The sequence below is a fragment of the Pyrus communis genome, chromosome 2, assembly GCF_041283825.1.
Source record: "Pyrus communis isolate YQ-2024b chromosome 2, ASM4128382v1, whole genome shotgun sequence".
Lineage (NCBI taxonomy): Eukaryota > Viridiplantae > Streptophyta > Magnoliopsida > Rosales > Rosaceae > Pyrus > Pyrus communis.
The window spans coordinates 5,198,710-5,217,321 of record NC_142566.1 but is presented as its reverse complement, the minus strand read 5'-3'; the positions used below and the strand labels follow the sequence as shown (position 1 = coordinate 5,217,321).

Sequence of the window (18,612 nt, the reverse complement as noted above, 5' to 3'; positions counted from 1 at the left end):
GAACTAAAATTTAGAAAATGATCAAAATGCTACATAAGCTTTCAAACTTAATTAAAATTTGACATCTCCTTTAAGAATACTTTTAGATTCAATGGTATGTGTGGAGTGACGGTGTAATATATTGGTAAACTTGGATTGAGTTTCAATAAGGGAAACTTAGAAATGTTAGGCCATCTTCAAATGTGAGGCCATATACAGTGGAATGCTATATGGAAACCCCAGACTCAGATTTCAGGACCAAATCCTTAAGAGCAAGTCCACCTATCTTGTAGGGCAAGGGCAAGGCAATAAAATTGTTCTTGTTATTTTCTTTAAACCATAATTACCTGTGTACAAGTCTATTGTGTGGGAAGACGAAGGGTAAGGTTGATTACTATTAAAAATATATATATATATATATATATATATATATATTAATGTTTCCCTAGCCTTAACCTCCACGTGTCATTATCGACTAGATTTTAAATGTATAAATTGAAAACTACAAGTTCGAGTTTAGTATGAACTTTTGGTTCATAAAAGTGATACCTACAAGAACACAGAACACATAATACAATATACAATTAAGTGTAATGAATTTTGGGTTGCTTCAGGAACCCAAGTGTGAGTAGTTTCAGGATTACAAAAGGATGTCAACGGTTCAAAGAAAAGAAATAAACTATTGAATCGTTAATTTCCAAAAAAGTGGACTGCTGGTCAATAGTTTTTTAATTTTTGTCGAATTAATGGATTACTGGTCACCTAAATTACTTCAGTAAGTCTGGACCATACGAGATCGATAGTAAAAGCAAATATAATAATAATGGTGTTCGGATCATATTAGGTTTAAATCGCTTCGGGCCAAGCAATTGATAGAATATAGCCTAAAGGACCTTTAGCCGAGGACACCCCAACATAGTTGGGTGTGGCTACGAAGCAGTGGAGCCGAAAGACATTGGGTCGAGAATATGCTGGCTGCTGTGTAAGACACGGCCCTGCAACAAAAGCCTGCAGGCTGTGGGCTCGGACAGGATTCTGCAGGCAACCTGGTAACCTGCAAAGCAAGTTGCATGCTTACTGCAGTGGCACCGGCCGAGAGAACAAAAGGCCAGTGGGCTGTCTGCAAGCTCCATGCCTCAGCAGTGCACGGTCATAGGAAAAAGGTAAGCCCAGCAAGCTTCAGGATGCTGGAAGAGGGAGCCAAAGAAAAAAAAGGCCCAACAGAGAAAGAAACCCAGGCGCGCATGCCTAGGTCATACGTGCAGCAAGGCCGAGAAGGCGACTGTTGGGTCCAGACACCAAACAACATCGTCTTGGGGAGCGCATGCGCGAGCTTCGAGCTCGGTTCAGCTCAGTGCGGCGCAGCTCATCGTGACTTGGTTTCAGGCCAGCTAGGAGCGGCTCTGTAAGGTCTCGTATTTTTAGTTGTATTTGTGGTTATTATTATTATTTTTAATTAGAATGAACCTTAGATGAGTTTTTACATAGCTGCTCATGTGTGATGCATGTAGCTATGCATGCTCACACTTCACCATTACCATGACTAGGTTTTGAGTTGGAAGGATTAAGGTGGAGGTGTCATTAGTTTGCATATGATGGACAAGTGTCTTGTGATCCATGTTTTTATTAGTAGGAGCTGTCATTTACAAATTATGCAAGCAGGAGGTGGTTGTGAGTATATAGCAAGAGGTGATGAATTAGGAAGAGTGCACAGTTTTCCTTGATTAGTGGCGTTATAGACAAGCATGAGGTGGCTGATGCCATGCCGACTTTAGATGCCTATAAGTAGAGGGCTTTTATTTCGTTCTTATTCACCACTTTAGAAACATTTGTTGGCTGATGGGAAGCCGTGCATGTATTGCATGCATGTCCGCGCATAGACTTGTGAATGGGTTAGGTTGAATTTGACCCGTTAATTTAACGGATCATTCAAACCCAACCAGTAAGCTAATGGATCATCCAAAGTCAACCCGTTAAATTAACGGGTCATCCGTTTCACCCGTTAATATTTTTATTTTTGGGTTTGGGTGCTGTGGTCCGATTCCAAGTCGTATTGACTGACCGAAGCCTTGCGATAAAAAATGGCGTGGCCTGTGTGGGATTGCGGCATTGCAGATGGCGTGGCCTTTCAATTTCTGGAATTTAACAGAGGCCTTTCAATTTCTTCAGTATCACTCTGGAATTTAACAGAGGAGTAGTGTTGTGAATTTCTGAAGGAATCTAATTAATCGACGGAATCAGATCTAGGTTTAATTTAACATATATTGGAAAAATAAATAGAATAATAGAAAAATTTGATGAGAAATCGAACAAAGAATTAAAGCAAAGACTGAAAAATTGTTTGGATTGAGGGAAAATGAAGAGCAGTTGTTTACCTTCCGAAGCAAAGATCTTCTCCTCCTTCTCCTTCTCCGTTGGAGTGAGAAGAGTGACAAACGGACTATTGAAATTACACAAAAATCCTCAATAACGGATGTTAACGGGTTTCGCGGGTTCACCCAAAATAACCCGTTATTTAACGGGTTAACCGGTTAACCACCTGACCCGTTTATTACTCATCCGAATATTAATTTTAACAGGTTGGGTTAAAAATGCTAGGTCTATCCGCACATATTTGTGGTGTGTACATATATATGTATATATTTTATATATAAAGAGAGAGAGAGAGAGAGAGAGAGAGAGAGAGAGAGAGAGAGAGAGAGAGAGAGAGAGAGAGCGAGCTAGGGTTTGAGGTTTGTGGAGATTGTAAGTACGCTTGTCTTGTCGGGGTTCTAGCTATCAATTAAGGTGAGTGGTTTATGTGAAGTGTTCAAAATGTTCTTATTTTCTGATAACTAAAAACCATGAGTTATCATGTGATTTTTCTGTACTTCAAATCTCTATCATTTTCAAGTTAAACATGTTAGCTTTCGAGAAATGTTTTGGTGAGTATATACATTATGTGTGAGATTGTTCATGGAGCATGAGAACTTCAATGTTGCATTATTTTGAGGGATAAATGTAAATTGTACACAGGGACATTAGGGCAGATGGCCATTAGGGGTCACAGGGTGAGTTACAATTTATGAAGGATATAATGAACATGTGAACGGATGATGTGATATGGAATTATGTGGCTAAAGCTTTGATATTATCAGTGTATTTTTTAGAGTGATTAAAATGGCACGCTTGACTGGCATATCATGTATTGTACTCACTGGGCGACGGTGATTGTTGCTCACCCTTCACCCTTCTATTTTATAGATGAGTTACTTGGCAAGACAAGGCTAGATAAGCTGAGGTTGTGGTAGAGACGAGAGATTTAAGTTTTTAATTTATACACCTGTAAGGATTTTGGAGCTATTTTTATAAGAAAAGTTTAGTTTTTCGTGTTATTTTTATTTTTACTCGCGCACCGGATGTGTGGTTATTTTCCCACCGACCTGGGGTCCTGGGCGTGACAGACTCAACGCACAGCTTCGGCGTGTCTCCAAGTCGTGGCTCGACCACTATTTTCCCAATTTTTTGCTTTTATCGGTATTTGTATTATATATATATATATGTTTTTTTTTTTAAGTTGTGGGGCCCACACCACATCGAATTTCAACGATTTGAACCATTTATTTTTCAAGGTGTACCTCATGGATTATACTTACAAAATATTAACCAAATTGGAAATATTTGAGACATCCAATTAAGTCCAAAGAAATTGATGAACACTTTGTTCAATAAGAAACAAGGAAATCTCATCTTGATAATTAAATAGGCAAATGGTCTTGAATTGAATTGAATTTTTGTAAGGATGATATATGAATCAAGTCTTACAAAATAGATTATTTGGATCATTGAAGTTCGATATAGAGTGAGCCCCACAACTAATCCTAATTTTTTTTGAAAAAAATGGGATCCCGCCCCTTAAAGGGCCTGTATATATATATATATATATATATATATATATATATATATCAATAGTGTATGCATGAACATTCTTATATAAATTGACAAATATATGCAAATATACAAATATATAATAGTAAAATTATGAAATAATAGACTGGGGGTTCTTACATCATGGAGAATGTTTTCTTGCAAAACAGGGGCTTATAAGATATCAAGCCTGTGTTTTAGGAGAACCTAATTGGTTGAAAACAAAAATTGAGCCTTTGAATTTGTAGAACCTCCTCCACGAATCTTCAATTCCTTAGCGTCAACAAGAGCGTACTGATAACTTGTTGTATGCCTATTTAACTGAAGAATTATAGAGAGGGAAATGCGATACACAAAGAAAGAGAGAGATTTGGTGAATTTTGAGGTGTGTGTTATCTTACCCTATTATGCCTTTTATTTATAGCAATAGGAAAGGTAAATTCCTTACAAATTAGGTATTACAACTGAAATAGAATATTATCTAAAAGATACTATAAAAACCTAATAGGATTTAAATTTGAATTCTCGTTCTTTTATGACTACCTACCCTTTATTCCCAAAACAGATCTAAATAATATATAAAATCTAGAGAAGTGAATGAAATGTATTGAGAGTCCGGATTCTCGTTGGATGCTCTTTGTGAGGATCCTGAGAATTCGTAAATCATGGTCATTCATCATACATCGTGAGGTTAGAAATTATTTTAAATATTTTTATTTAAAAATAAACATAAACAGTACTTGACAAAAACTGACCGCACGATGTACAATGAACGGACATGATTCACAGATTCTTAGGATCTTCACCAAAAAGATCCGGAGAGTATCTTGGTAGATGTATTGATCAGAGTATAAATTTATACAAGTGACTTGGAGTACAACTAGGATTCCTTGAAGTACATGTGACAAAAGTGTAAGTGTACTTTGCCTAGATGTTTGAGTTCGGTAATTACTCACTTTTTTTATTTTTGAACAAACAATATTATCTATATTAAGGGGAGATGATGAGCTTAGTTTCACAATGAGCTAGCAATAATGTGACTCGATTTCGCCTTTGGCGAGAATTGAACCTAAGATCTCTCACTTGTAAGTGAATAAGAATACCACTAAACCGTAGCACTAAGTGACTACTGACTTATATTAACATTAGGAGATAATGTTGGTTTACTACAGGGATTTTTATAAGAGAATCATAAAGATTGTTTATTTATACAAAAAGATGTCATATGCTCTCACATAAATTGATCATTGAATGAATTTTGTTAATGTCTCAAAGTGCATATACATACAAGTCATTAAATCATTCTTTGTTTTGTATATTCTTCCTCGTTAGTCAATTTTATTAATACATTAATGTGTACGCGTCATGTAAATTTATGATTTTAACTTACTGAATTTAGACTCTATCACATTTGACGTTGATGAAATATATAAGCTGCAAAATCATGCATGTCGTATTTAAATTAGTAATTGCATGCATTGGTGTTTTAATATAAAACTTTGAATGCAGGTTCCTCTTCGGTCTTTAATCTTTTACTTTGATAATTATCTTTTTGGAAAAGATGCAAATTGAAATAGAAAATTTCAGAGTGTTGGTTCTATGTTCTTGCTCAGCTTCTCTAGCTTCTGCATCCTCAGCTTCTCACTCTCGGTCAACAGCTGGTAATTAAGCAGATTACAACAAATTGTAAACAAGTTCCAATTAGTGCAGAAGGCCATGCCTATAAAAATAGTTAAATTTGAGGATTGGACAATTAATTAATGATAATTTAGTTATTATGTTTAATTACCTCCATAAGTGTGGTTACAAGTCGAGCCTTTTCTTTGTTCTTTTCATTGAAGCTTTCCAGGGCTTCTTGATATTCTTTTTCCTGTTTATTGACAGATAAAATGATGTTTATTTTTCTTCTAATTTTCAAGAATATATACATATAATGCCAGCAGAGTAGATGCCTGATCGAATGTTTATATTGGTGTAAAATGCTAGATTGCACCTTCCTCTGGCAGCTCAGTCCCAGCGGCTTCAGCTCTCGATTAGCCATGTCGATTTTCTTCCTTACATTTGCAAGTTCCCTCCTCATGGGATCTCCCATCACTTCCAGCTCCTACTAGGTTGGAAAGATTGCGCAATATATATCATAACTTCATTAGCAAGCGATCGAGTTATGCAAGACTTGCAGCTTAATTAATTTAGAGCATTCTCCTACTTATACCAGTGTTGCTTGGTATAAAATATAAAAATAATAAACAGTAGAGTTAATTTATAGGACTTACTTCCCAAATCTGCGCGAGACGCCTAGTTTCTTCCCCAGCACGACCCAACTGAAGTTCAACTTTCTCCTTAACCTCCATCTTCTTCCTCTCGATCTCTTCCTCTTTAGCGTGGTATGCCGATATTGCCAACCTCGAAATCTCCTCATCGTCGTTCTCCTCCGTTGACAGCCTCCCACTACTATTGGAAATGGAATTACTTCCAAGGCTCTTCATTTTCTGCATTTGAATTGTTTGTCACTCCAACAAGTTCCAAATCTAGTTGGCCTTTTATCTCTATCTGCTTCCACCAATGAAAAACCCCACCACGTATATATAACATTCTACATCCATACGCGTGTTGCATTTGGTTTTGCTTCAAACTTGTCTCTCCCCTTCCTTTTCTGGTAGGCCTTCTCTTCTCTTGCTTTCTTTCGACGACATCATTCTCAATCGAAGCAAAGACAAGATGAATTGTATATTTTCTTATGTAAACATGTTTATATATTTGCCTAACTTAACAATCATACCCTTTAAATGTTTTGACTTCTATTTATCAATTTACTCCAAGTCTATGGACTCCCATCATTATCTAAGCCCAATCCGTACAATAACGATAATAAGCACTTTATTGTTTGACTGAAAGAGAATTGACCGACTCTAATGATTTTTCTAACCTTCGATTCGATTGGATAAATCAAATAAGAATTAATTACATAAAAAAGGGAAAAGGTGCAGCAGAAGAGTATACAATGAAAACCATTACCCTAATAAAAAATGTTCATGCCCGCGGTATGTAATTAAACTTGTACACGTGTCATCTTTTTATCAAGCCGTGGTGTCACTACCACTGCCACATTGTCACATCCCCATAAAAGTTTCTCTTCATTTTACAACCTTAGCGATCATATTTCCTTTATTTTTGGGAAAGAGATCCTCTCTAGATATCATCCTTTAAAACTCACGGATTAAGTAATCTAGACCTTTGAAATTTGATCCAACGGCTAAAAATTATTATAACTTTTAAAAGTTTTTACTAACTTCTCTGTTTTTAGCCGTTGAATCAAATTTTTAGGATCCAAATCACTTGATCCATGGGTTTTGAAGGAAGAGATCCGGAAATGATCTCTTTCCGTACATAGGTAGTTGAAGTGTCAAATTTACACGTGGACGCCATCTCATTTTTAAATGTGGGCAACTGTAAGGAAAATATGGCAACACTGCCTCAACATTTGCTTCAAGCAACGAGGAGATGTGTGAAGCAACACCATCACCATATGGCAGAACAACAATGTTTTCCTCTGTCAACTTTAAATTGGACTAAGCCACCCAACAAGCCTACCATATAATTTTGTTTGAATACATTTTTGGCGAGAATCAAATTGAAGATCTCTTACTAGTAAAAAAAGTATCGCTAAAACGTAAGTGGCTCTCTGTTGTCACACCTTAAAATTATTTCCATTTTTTTCTTCTTTTAATCAGCTTTTCCCTTTCAACTATTGAGAGTCAATTGACTCAGTTCAATGACAAAAGTTCACTTTGCAGTCATTATGTTAAAATGGTCATTTACTCATGGCAAACGATAAATTGATAAGGAAAATAATAAACACGTCATTCTTTGACTCTCACACACCGTGATTAATCATGTCAGTAGTCTTCATTTGATTTATTCAATCTGATGTCAAAAAATGATGGCAAAAAATAGGTGTCTATGAGGCCAAAAAAAGTGAAAATCCCCTCCCATTGATAATCACACCATTGTTCTTTCTCCTGCATACCCTTCTTTATTTCTAATCACCAAATTGAACAATCAAATGGAAAAACATACATGACTAAGCATGTGTCTAGCGGAAGAAAAAGAGTGATTATCATTTCCCAACCAAACATTAAAAATAAAATTCTGCCATGCTTGCCAGAATCGAAAAACTTAATTACCCTCGCTATAATGCAGCAAGCCAGTGAGATAACTTGAGAAGCAAGTAATTCCAAAATCGAAGCGTTCCTATCTCATTTGACAACATAACAGGGCACACATTTAGCTATCAATCATAACAATTTCTCAACAAATAACACCCAGGAAGAACTCCTGCCAAAATTAGGGTCAACCTGCTTCGGTAGGAAGATGAAAATGAGATCGCATCATTTCCGTTGAACAAGTGAAATGAGAACAGCTCCGAAGCAAACCTATCTTTTACATTCCTCGAAGGAAAATTGTTTCTCACAGGACATGAACCGTCAATTACAAGCTGTATATCATGAAGAGTAAAAGTTGAAGGTACAGGAAAGAAACTTGAGGGCAGGAGCTGAAGGGAAATCAACGAATCGGAACTATGTCTGAGGAATGAGGAGGAAAAATCACAAACACACAAATTCTCATTCAAACAAAGTTCATAGGATGCTACACTATAGTATAAACATTCTCTGCCAGGAAGTGAAGATGGGAGCATTAGGGTACAAACGCAATATCTTTGAAGTACTCATGCTCAAGAGCACTCCTGGCCGTAATCCTTTTGCTGGGATCCAAGCAGAGCATTTTCTGGAACATAAAAAACAAAGTACTTCAACGATATAAAAACGACACTGCAAAATATATTCTTTTATTTGTGTTTATCATTCATTTTCTTCCCCTATCAAGGCCTTTCGAATTTTCTGGATGTCATGTGGACTGGACTCGTTAAAACTTTAGAGATTGACAAATCCTTCTAACTCCTCAAGTTGTCATGTTGCAGGATTCGGCTCATTAAAAGAAAATGAGATATTTTCATGTAGAATGAACAATGGACAACAAAAATGACTCATTAAAAGAAAATAACAAATTATCATGTAGAACGAACAATGGACAACAAAAAACACCCATATGCAGTTGCTTCCAGGCTATATCAAAGTCCAGGAACCCTTTTTTGTTTCTTTTCCTTTTTCAAGTTCTACTCTAGTACTCCGCCCATATGTTATTACTAACACCTTTGCGGGATCAGCTAGGCACTTGTATTAATACCCACAATTGAATCACAGTGTTGGTGTACGTATATGAACAACTTTTCCCAAATGAGGTGCAGAAATTGAATCTGAACTTACTGAGAGAAGATCGACACCAGCTGAATCAAGATTTGGAACTACACTTGCCAACTCCTACAAAGTAAAGGATGCTTTACTTAATATTATCAATAGCACATAGGTTGATGATTTTTATAATGGGAGTAGATAGCAACACACATAAAGTTTTATTACCTTAGCACCCCACTTCGGAAAGGAAGATTTAAAATCAGGCAAAGAATTCACTCCAGGCCATGTATCCTCAGTCGGAGTACCCATGATTCTTCATATGAAAAGCAACAGTGTGAGTAGGATAGGATCTATTGAGGATGATGCAATACATTATATGGTTTACAAACATTTGGATGCATATGACTTCCATGAAAAGGGAAAAAATAAGGAAACAAAAGCATAGAGATTTGGTTGGGAATCTTTCACCTAAATATCTTGAACAATTCATCAATCTCAGAGTCCCCAGGAAATAAAGGCCGTTGGTTTACCATCTCAGCAAATATACAACCCACTGACCACACGTCAACTGGAGTGGAGTAATGGCGAGAACCAAGCAGTATCTCTGGCGCTCTGTACCAGAGGGTCACCACCTATGCCGAACCACCATAAATAAATCACTTTTTTTTAACATTAAAGCACACACCCACACACCCCAATAGCTCTCAGTTGTTAACATATCAAACAACCGAAATGTTGCTGTTAGAAAGTTTAATTTCAGTACATGTGACTGCATCATATTACTGTTACTAACTGCCACATCTTTCTTTTTTTTTGTCACCTTCAATTGCTAAGAAAAGAAAAATAATCTGAATTTTACAGCAACAGCGAAATGTCAAGATCTACTAGAGACGCATTCAGACCTCATGAGTAAACGTCCTAACAGGAATACCAAATGCTCTAGCCAGTCCAAAATCTGCAAGCTTTAGTGCATTGGTACGACGATCTATCAGCAGATTCTGGGGTTTAAGATCTCTATGAAGAACCCTATGTGAATGACAGTAAGCAATGCCTCTGAGAATCTGGTAAAGAAACAGCTGCAGAAAGAGGACATGACCAATTAAATTCCATTGTAAGTGTAGTAATTCAATAGTTTATTGTCAAAATCGGGATAGATTACGTAACACAAGAAAACTCCAAGACTGATGTAAGGTAACCTCAGTAGAAACTAGAATTAAGGATCACAAGCATCACACTACTTGGGCCATAAGGACTTGAAATCTGCTTCGCAAACTAAGAGAAGAATTGCACAGGTAAATGAATGAAAAATGTAATAGAAGGAACTAAATACAAAGCTTCCAGATGATAGCCTAATATTTATTTAGTAAAGCTAAATTTCTTAAAACAAAAATAGAACACTGCACCTGAGATGAAATACCATAATTTTCTGACCACATAACTACTCAATGGACACCATGTCATTTAAAGGTTTCTAAAAGTAAAAGTTTCTATATCAAAGAATGCCCGAACTTCCAATGTGCAGAGGGACACACTTTTATTTGGCGAAGGTCCTTTGCAAATTCAGGAGTAGAATCCATATGCTTCTTCAGATCCAAGTCCAGGTACTCAAAAACCAGATACAAGCGCTTCTCACTGTGCACTACATCCTGTAACCTGTCAAGCAATATCCATAAGTATTTATAATATATAAATCATTTTGCAACACAACCAAGCTTTAAGGAAAGATGATATGTGTCTACAAAACTAGATCAATTTTTTTTTTTTTAAACAGTATAGTTTGTCTTCCACTTAACAGAAGGATTTTGTTTTAAACATTTCTAGGAGGACCCACGTTGCTATTTTATTTTTTGGGGGCCATGCTGTAAAATCACGCATTAGTTAGACACTGAAAGAAATGCTTGTTTCCTGGTCAAGTTCAGATGATCCAGGAAAACAACATGCTCAGAGCAAAGTAGAAGAACGGTGGTTATCAAGGTCAGTCATGCTATATTCTCCGGTTTTGAGAATGTTTGGGATAGAGTTCAGTTTTTGTCTGTGTTGTGGGCATCGGTTTGCCCACAGTTTTGAGGAATTTCGTTCTCCTTATTTTGCTAGATTGGAAGGCAACTATTTTCTGGTTCATCTTTTTTCTTTTGTCAGCTATATGGAGCTGTTAGTTTTTTCCTGAGCTGTAGTGGTTTTTTTGCTCAGGATGGTCTTATACAAGCCTCTCAGTATCTTTTCTTTGTTTTCAGTATAATCGTATCCTTTAAAAAAAAAAGATTGAGTTGTTTAAGTTTCCATTAAGAACAGAATACAAATAGGAAGAAGAACATGATACAACTAAAAATCAAATATGGTCTAAAAATAAAATATTAACTTGAGATCAAAGTCTACTTTTCATCTCCTCAACAACAGGTAATGCCTTTAGAAGTTCTATGATTCAGAAAACCTGAATGCCCAAACATGTAAATTCAAGCTGTAGATTGGGAAAATCATCAATCTCTTGATCAGTGAGGAAACTATGCACCTGTTCTAAAACTCCAAAAATTATCTCATAAACTACTAAATTGATGAAATTAGTCCAATACACGGATTTAATAAATACCTGACAATGTTCCCATGCTGCATTTCTTTCAAGAGGGAAATCTCACGTATAGCAGTGCTTGGCACTCCCTCATCTTCCTGCTCCAAGCGAATTTTCTTCAAAGCTATAGTCTCATTAGTGACACGATCACGTGCCTTGTAAACCACTCCATAAGTTCCTTCACCAATCTTCTCAACTTTCACGTACTACAAAACCGCAAACATCACAATCAGAGAAAATCTATCGATACAAAAATACAACAATCAAAGATCAGAAGCCAAGAAAATGGCACAACCATCACTAACCTGGTCCATCCAATCTCTCTGCTAAAATCCAAGCCTTCAAAACCTAAAGGAAACAGCGAAAGTACCCGTATCAATTGTAACTTTCAATTAAACATAATCAAACCATCCTAGTTCACTAAAACTTGCTATAACCCACACTTTCATCTTACAGACCCATATCATTTCTCAAACACCGCCATTCGCACCGTAAAATCCCTGTTACTTCACTGCCCATTACACAACAAATCAACTATCAAATCAACCACTACAGAACTTATCCATTTCTTCACAATTCCTTCCTACTCAAATTCACTGAACATACATTGCATTACAGCCATTAGATCAACCCACCATATCTCAAAACTCAATCATCAGTAAAAACGCAACAAATCAGTGACTAGCGATGGTCAGTGAGCTCGATTTACAGATTTAAACATCCACGTTACGGAAGCAAGCAATTTGAAGAAGCAAAAGAGTAAGTAGAAATAAGCACTTACGGGACGGATCCTCCTCTGAAACCCTAAGACTTCGATTCCTCTGTCTCCTTCTCTGCGCCTGTGTGCTAGTCCTCACTGCAGAGAATGGAGCAGGAGGAGGTAAGAGAGCCCTAATTGCTCGGCAATACTCCTTTGGGTTTGGGTTCCACCACTACTTCAAACTCTAGATTTTATTATTTTAATTTCTTTTTGAATTTTTATCACAAATAATTTTTAAAATCGGTTAACCACTATTAACCGAGTATATGTGCATGGGTATTTTAGTCATATTTTGTATAAGTTAGCTAGGCAGTTAAGATGTTTAGCTGTCTTAGTTATTAAGTTTTGACAGCTGTAAGTTTTGTTTTGGTTAGCTTCTTTAAATAGGTATATATTACTGAAAATGTAAGCAATTGTATTCATTCAGTAAATACAACAACATTTGCAAGATATCGCTTTCTCTCTACTCTGAAATTCATTGTTCTTCGTTCTTGCTCTTCGATGGAGATTTTATGGCTTAATCTGCCATAATTATCATGGTATCAAGAGCTGAGGTTCAGTAAACCGGTGAAGAGGATCCTGGTTAGCTCATCAGGCTTACGGTTTTTCTGCGGCGTCTCTGAGCTGGTTGTGCCCTGAATCTTGATCTGCTCAAATTGGGATCTTTGATCGTTGTTGCGATATCAGGTTTGATGTTTCTTCGTATAATTGTGGAATTCTTACTTCGCCGTCACGAAGAATTATGGATGTGTGGCTTGATGTGATGATTTCTAGAGCACGAAGCTCCTTGTTGTTTCTTGATTGTTGCTGATTTCTAGGGCACGAAGCCTATAATTGTTTGATTACTGGTGATTGATTTGAGCACGAAGCTCCTTGTTGTTTCTTGATTGTTGCTGATTTCTAGGGCACGAAGCCTATAATTGTTTGATTTTATCAATTTGCACAGTATTGGTTGTTTCTTGAGCACGAAGCTCCTTGTTGCTTCTTGATTGTTGCGGTTGATTTTGTAGTTGAAATTACTGTGTTCTTCCAATTTTTGGAGTAATGGCAATGAATATGGTGAAGGTTGAAAGTCTACTTGGAATGTTAACCATTAGACTCCAGGAGGATAATTTTGTGAAGTGGTCCTTTCAGTTTAGATCTGTTCTTGAAGGAAATGATTTGTTTGATCATTTTGATGGTACCTCTGTATGTCCACCAAAGTTTGTCTTTACTGAAGACGATGGTATCACTACTGAAGTTACAACAGCTTATAAAGAGTGGATTAAAAGAGATAGGGCTCTTGTGAGTCTATTGCTTGCTACTTTGGGAGATGAAGCAGTTGAATACGTTGTTGGTAGTCGAACTGCACATGAAGCCTGGATGAATTTGCAAGATCGGTTTACTACTATTTCGAGAGCAAGAGTGAATCATCTCAAGACTGAGTTACTGACAATTAAGAAAGGTTCGGATAGTGTTGAGAAATACATGTTGCGAATCAAGGTTCTTAAGGATCAACTTCTTGCTGCTGGAGAAGTTGTATCTGAAAATGATCTTATTGTTGCTGCTTTGGCTGGATTGCCAGCAGAATTTAACATGATCCGTACTGTGATTGTGGCTCATGAAACTCCTATTTCTCTTAAAGAGTTTCAAGCTCAATTATTGGCCGCAGAGAGGACTGCTGAAGATTCCCAATCTACAATGAATTTTCCTATGTCGGGCATGTATTGCCATGGTGAATCTTCAAATGCTAATTCTTCACAGAGTCAAAGATCGGCTCAACAATTTTCTGGTGGTTATGGTTTTGTTAGTGGTGCTAATGCTAATTCTCAGAATAATACTCAAAGGTCAACTGGGGAACTTGTGTCTCAGGCTTATCTTCCGCAGTTTCATCAACAAAATAATGCAAATTCTCAGAATAACAGGAGCTATCAGAATTATGGAGGTAACAATGGAAGGGTTAACAACAGGCCTAGGTATAATGGGAACAATAATGGCAGGTTTTCAGGGAATTCAAATTTCTTTGCTGGAAGCACAAATAATAATGGAAGCTCTAATTTTGGATCTAAAGGTGGTTCAACTTGGCAGAATTGGAATGGCAATACTGGTTCCAAACCAACACTGATTCCTGAATGTCAGATTTGTCATAAACGAGGTCATACTGCTCCTAATTGTTACTCAAGGTATGATGCAAGTTCCAGTTGCGCTCCTCCAGTTATGGCATGTCAAATTTGTGGCAAGAAAGGCCATACTGCTCTCAACTGTTATCACAGAGGCAATTATGCATACCAAGGTGATCAACCATCTCCTTCTTTGACTGCACTTACTGCCCAAGCTCAGCAGAATTTCGTGTCTTCTTCACAGCCAAATTGGGTGTTAGATACAAGAGCTATTCACCATATGACTGCTGACCTTGATAATTTGACACTTGTGACACCTTTTGAGGGCAATGACAGGATTACAGTTGGCAATGGAGAGGGACTTCCCGTTGCTAACACTGGTTTGGGTTCTCTTTTAACCTCTTCTAAATCTTTAACTCTTCAAATGGTGTTACATGTTCCACAGTTAGCAGCTAGTTTATTATCAGTTTATAGACTATGCAAGGATAATCATTGCTATGTTATACTTGATGGATTTGGTTTTTGGGTGCAGGACAAGGCAACCAAGAAAATCCTCATGAAAGGAAGGAGTAGTAGTAGTGGCTTGTATTACATTCCTCAGCAGCACTTCTACAAATATTCTCAGCTAATGAATAATACACCTCACGCTTTGTTGGGGCAACTTGTCAAGACATCTATCTGGCATCATAGACTTGGGCATCTTACCAATGAGGTTCAATTAAAAATGCTTCAAGACTCTCAGATTTCTGTTTCTTTAGATAAATGTCCTCAGTTGTGCTCAGCTTGTATTAGGGGTAAGATGTCTAGACAACCATTTCCTTCCAAGTGTAATAAGTCAAGTATTCCTTTTGAAAAAGTGCATATTGATGTCTAGGGACCTTCACCTACTGTTTCTGTGGAAGGTTACCGATATTATGTAATTTTTGTTGATGAATGCACAAGGTTTACTTGGATCTTCCCACTTGTTAATAAGTCTGATGTGTACACTGTATTTGTGAAATTTCATGCCTTTGTTGTGAATCATTTCAAAACAAATATTAAGACTTTACAATCTGACGGAGGAGGCGAGTACATGAGTAAAGTGTTTAAGACTTTCTTGGAAACAAATGGTATTTTGCATCTTGTTTCTTATCCATATACACCTCAGCAGAATGGTCTTGCTGAGAGGAAAAATAGACATCTTGTTGAAACTACTGTGACATTACTGAGTGCAGCTTATTTACCTCAACAGTTCTGGTTTCATGCGTGTAGTCATGCAGTATTCTTGATAAATAGAATGCCTAGTCAGAATTTAGAAATGATATCACCCTATATGAAGTTGTTTGGACAATCACCTTCTTTGGGGTCTTTAAAGGTCTTTGGTTCTGCAGTCTTTCCTTATTTGAGACCTTATAATGTTAATAAGCTACAAGCACGAAGTGATGAATGTGTATTTTTGGGATATTCAGTAGGTTACAAAGGAGTATTGTGTTTTCATATACCTACCAAAAGGTTATTGTTGTCTCGGCATGTCATTCATGATGAACATGTATTTCCTTTTAAGACATCCCAATCCATACATATTCCTCAATCTGTGTCTACTTCAACACCACAAAGAGAGTTACCTAGAGGTGTTTCGGTTGTATTGTCCCATGAATCTGAGCAACATGGGGTGAATGATGTGGTCAATAATCCAGACATGGAGCTGCATTCTGTTTCTTCACAGTCTTCTGGTACAGCATCAGGTTCAGGATTGTTACCATTACAAGCTACTACTCTACATCCAACTCCTTCCTCTCCAAGGTTGCCTGTCCATAACCCTTCCCAAATTCAGGTAACTTCTAACTCTGAAGATCTATCTCCAAATGATTGTTCTACATCTAACAATATGGTTGATATTTCATCTGTTTCTCCTGATGTTGTGGCTGGTACATCTTCAGTTTCTCTTCATGATGTAAATGATCCTGTGATTCATACTGATGTAATTAATGTGCCTTCTGAGCATAATATGATTACAAGGTTAAAAAGTGGAGTTTTACAAAGGAAAGATTATTCTGGTTATTGTGCTTCTGTATCCATGACTCCGGGTTCTTCTTTATCATCTGATGATGATATTATGTTTAGTGGTTTTACTGCTATATTGGATATTCATGAGTCTTCAGAACCAACTCATTACAAGCAAGATATTACCTCTGTGCACTGGAGAAATGCAATGAAGGAAGAATTTGAAGCTTTGCAGAAACAAGGTACTTGGGAATTAGTACCAGTTCCACAAAACAGAAATGTTATAGGCAGCAAGTGGGTGTACAAGCTTAAGAAGGATCAAGATGGAAAGGTGTCCCGATACAAGGCAAGGCTCGTAGCTCAAGGTTTTAGCCAAGAACATGGTCTGGACTATGAAGAAACATTTAGTCCAGTGGTCAGACACACAACAGTAAGGCTAGTCTTGTCACTTGCAGCAATGAACAAATGGGATTTAAGGCAATTAGATGTGAAGAATGCCTTTCTTCATGGAGAATTACAAGAAGAGGTGTTTATGAAACAACCTCAAGGTTTTCAAGATTCTCTATATCCTAATCATGTCTGCAAGTTACTTAAGTCTCTCTATGGACTTAAACAGGCTCCCAGAGCATGGAATGCCAAGTTTACAAGCTATTTACCTACTTTGGGGTTTCAATCTTCTCATTCTGATCCTAGTTTGTTTGTGAAGATCAGTGGTTCTAATGTAGTGATCTTGCTATTGTATGTTGATGATATTATCATCATAGGGTCTTCTTCCAAGTTAATACAGCAAGTCATTGATGATTTAGCCAGTGTATTTGATATGAAAGACATGGGGAGGTTAACCTATTTTTTGGGTTTGCAGATTGCCTACCGAGACAATGGAGACATTTTCATTAATCAGTCTAAATATGTTACTGATCTTCGCAATAAGGCTGGTATGATGCATTGTAGACCCTGTTCAACTCCGAGCAAGCCACACACTCAGTTATTGAAGGATGAAGGACAACCAATGGCTGATCCAACAGTGTACAGAAGTATGGTTGGTGCATTACAGTATCTGACCTTCACTAGGCCTGATATTGCCTATGCAGTCAATTATGCATGCCAATTTATGACAACTCCAACTGAAGAACATTTTTGTTTGATTAAAAGAATTCTTCGATATCTTAAAGGTACATTGCAGTGTGGTTTGACTTATTCTGCTCAGGGAAAAATAGAATTGCTTGCTTATAGTGATGCTGACTGGGCTGCTGATATAAATACCAGAAGGTCCACCACAGGATACATTGTCTTTATTGGTTCAAATCCTGTATCATGGCAGTCCAAGAAACAAGGAAGTGTGTCTCGCAGCTCTACTGAGGCAGAGTATAAGGCATTAGCTAATGCTGCTGCAGATGTAGGTTGGGTTAGATCAGTTCTCAAAGATCTTCATGTTTTTCTTCCATCTGCACCGTTGTTACATTGTGATAATCTTTCAACGTTAGCCTTATGTTCTAATCCATTTTTTCATACTCGGATTAAACACTTGGATACTGATTTTCATTTTGTTCGTAAGAGGGTCCAAAAGGGAGATCTAGAGGTTCAATATATTCCTACAGAAGCTCAGGTTGCAGATGTCTTGACCAAAGGTTTACACAGTCCTTTGTTTATTCATCATTGTACCAATCTCAGACTGGGATATCCCAGTTGAGATTGAGGGGGAGTATTAACCGAGTATATGTGCATGGGTATTTTAGTCATATTTTGTATAAGTTAGCTAGGCAGTTAAGATGTTTAGCTGTCTTAGTTATTAAGTTTTGACAGCTGTAAGTTTTGTTTTGGTTAGCTTCTTTAAATAGGTATATATTACTGAAAATGTAAGCAATTGTATTCATTCAGTAAATACAACAACATTTGCAAGATATCGCTTTCTCTCTACTCTGAAATTCATTGTTCTTCGTTCTTGCTCTTCGATGGAGATTTTATGGCTTAATCTGCCATAATTATCAACCACATCACGATGATACGTAAAGTTGATAGTCTTTGAAAATGAGTGTCGAAAATGAATGGGCTTTTTCTGTCAAAACT

General features: G+C 37.1%; 2 protein-coding genes across 2 annotated transcripts; both read right to left on the bottom strand.

The window, feature by feature from the left end:
- Positions 1–5,320: 5,320 nt before the first annotated feature.
- LOC137746425 (uncharacterized) lies at positions 5,321–6,422 on the bottom strand. Its single transcript, XM_068486445.2, has 4 exons — positions 6,159–6,422; positions 5,879–5,989; positions 5,675–5,755; positions 5,321–5,543 (listed from the first exon to the last, which is right to left on the bottom strand). Exons 1-4 carry the CDS (start codon positions 6,378–6,380, stop codon positions 5,469–5,471), a joined length of 489 nt encoding a protein of 162 aa, XP_068342546.2. The 5' UTR covers positions 6,381–6,422; the 3' UTR covers positions 5,321–5,468.
- Positions 6,423–8,296: 1,874 nt separating this feature from the next.
- Positions 8,297–18,612, bottom strand: LOC137747133 (cell division control protein 2 homolog). Its single transcript, XM_068487156.2, has 10 exons — positions 18,539–18,612; positions 12,485–12,714; positions 12,009–12,051; positions 11,725–11,909; positions 10,670–10,790; positions 10,040–10,213; positions 9,606–9,769; positions 9,363–9,450; positions 9,210–9,263; positions 8,297–8,670 (listed from the first exon to the last, which is right to left on the bottom strand). Exons 3-10 carry the CDS (start codon positions 12,015–12,017, stop codon positions 8,581–8,583), a joined length of 885 nt encoding a protein of 294 aa, XP_068343257.1. The 5' UTR covers positions 12,018–12,051; positions 12,485–12,714; positions 18,539–18,612; the 3' UTR covers positions 8,297–8,580.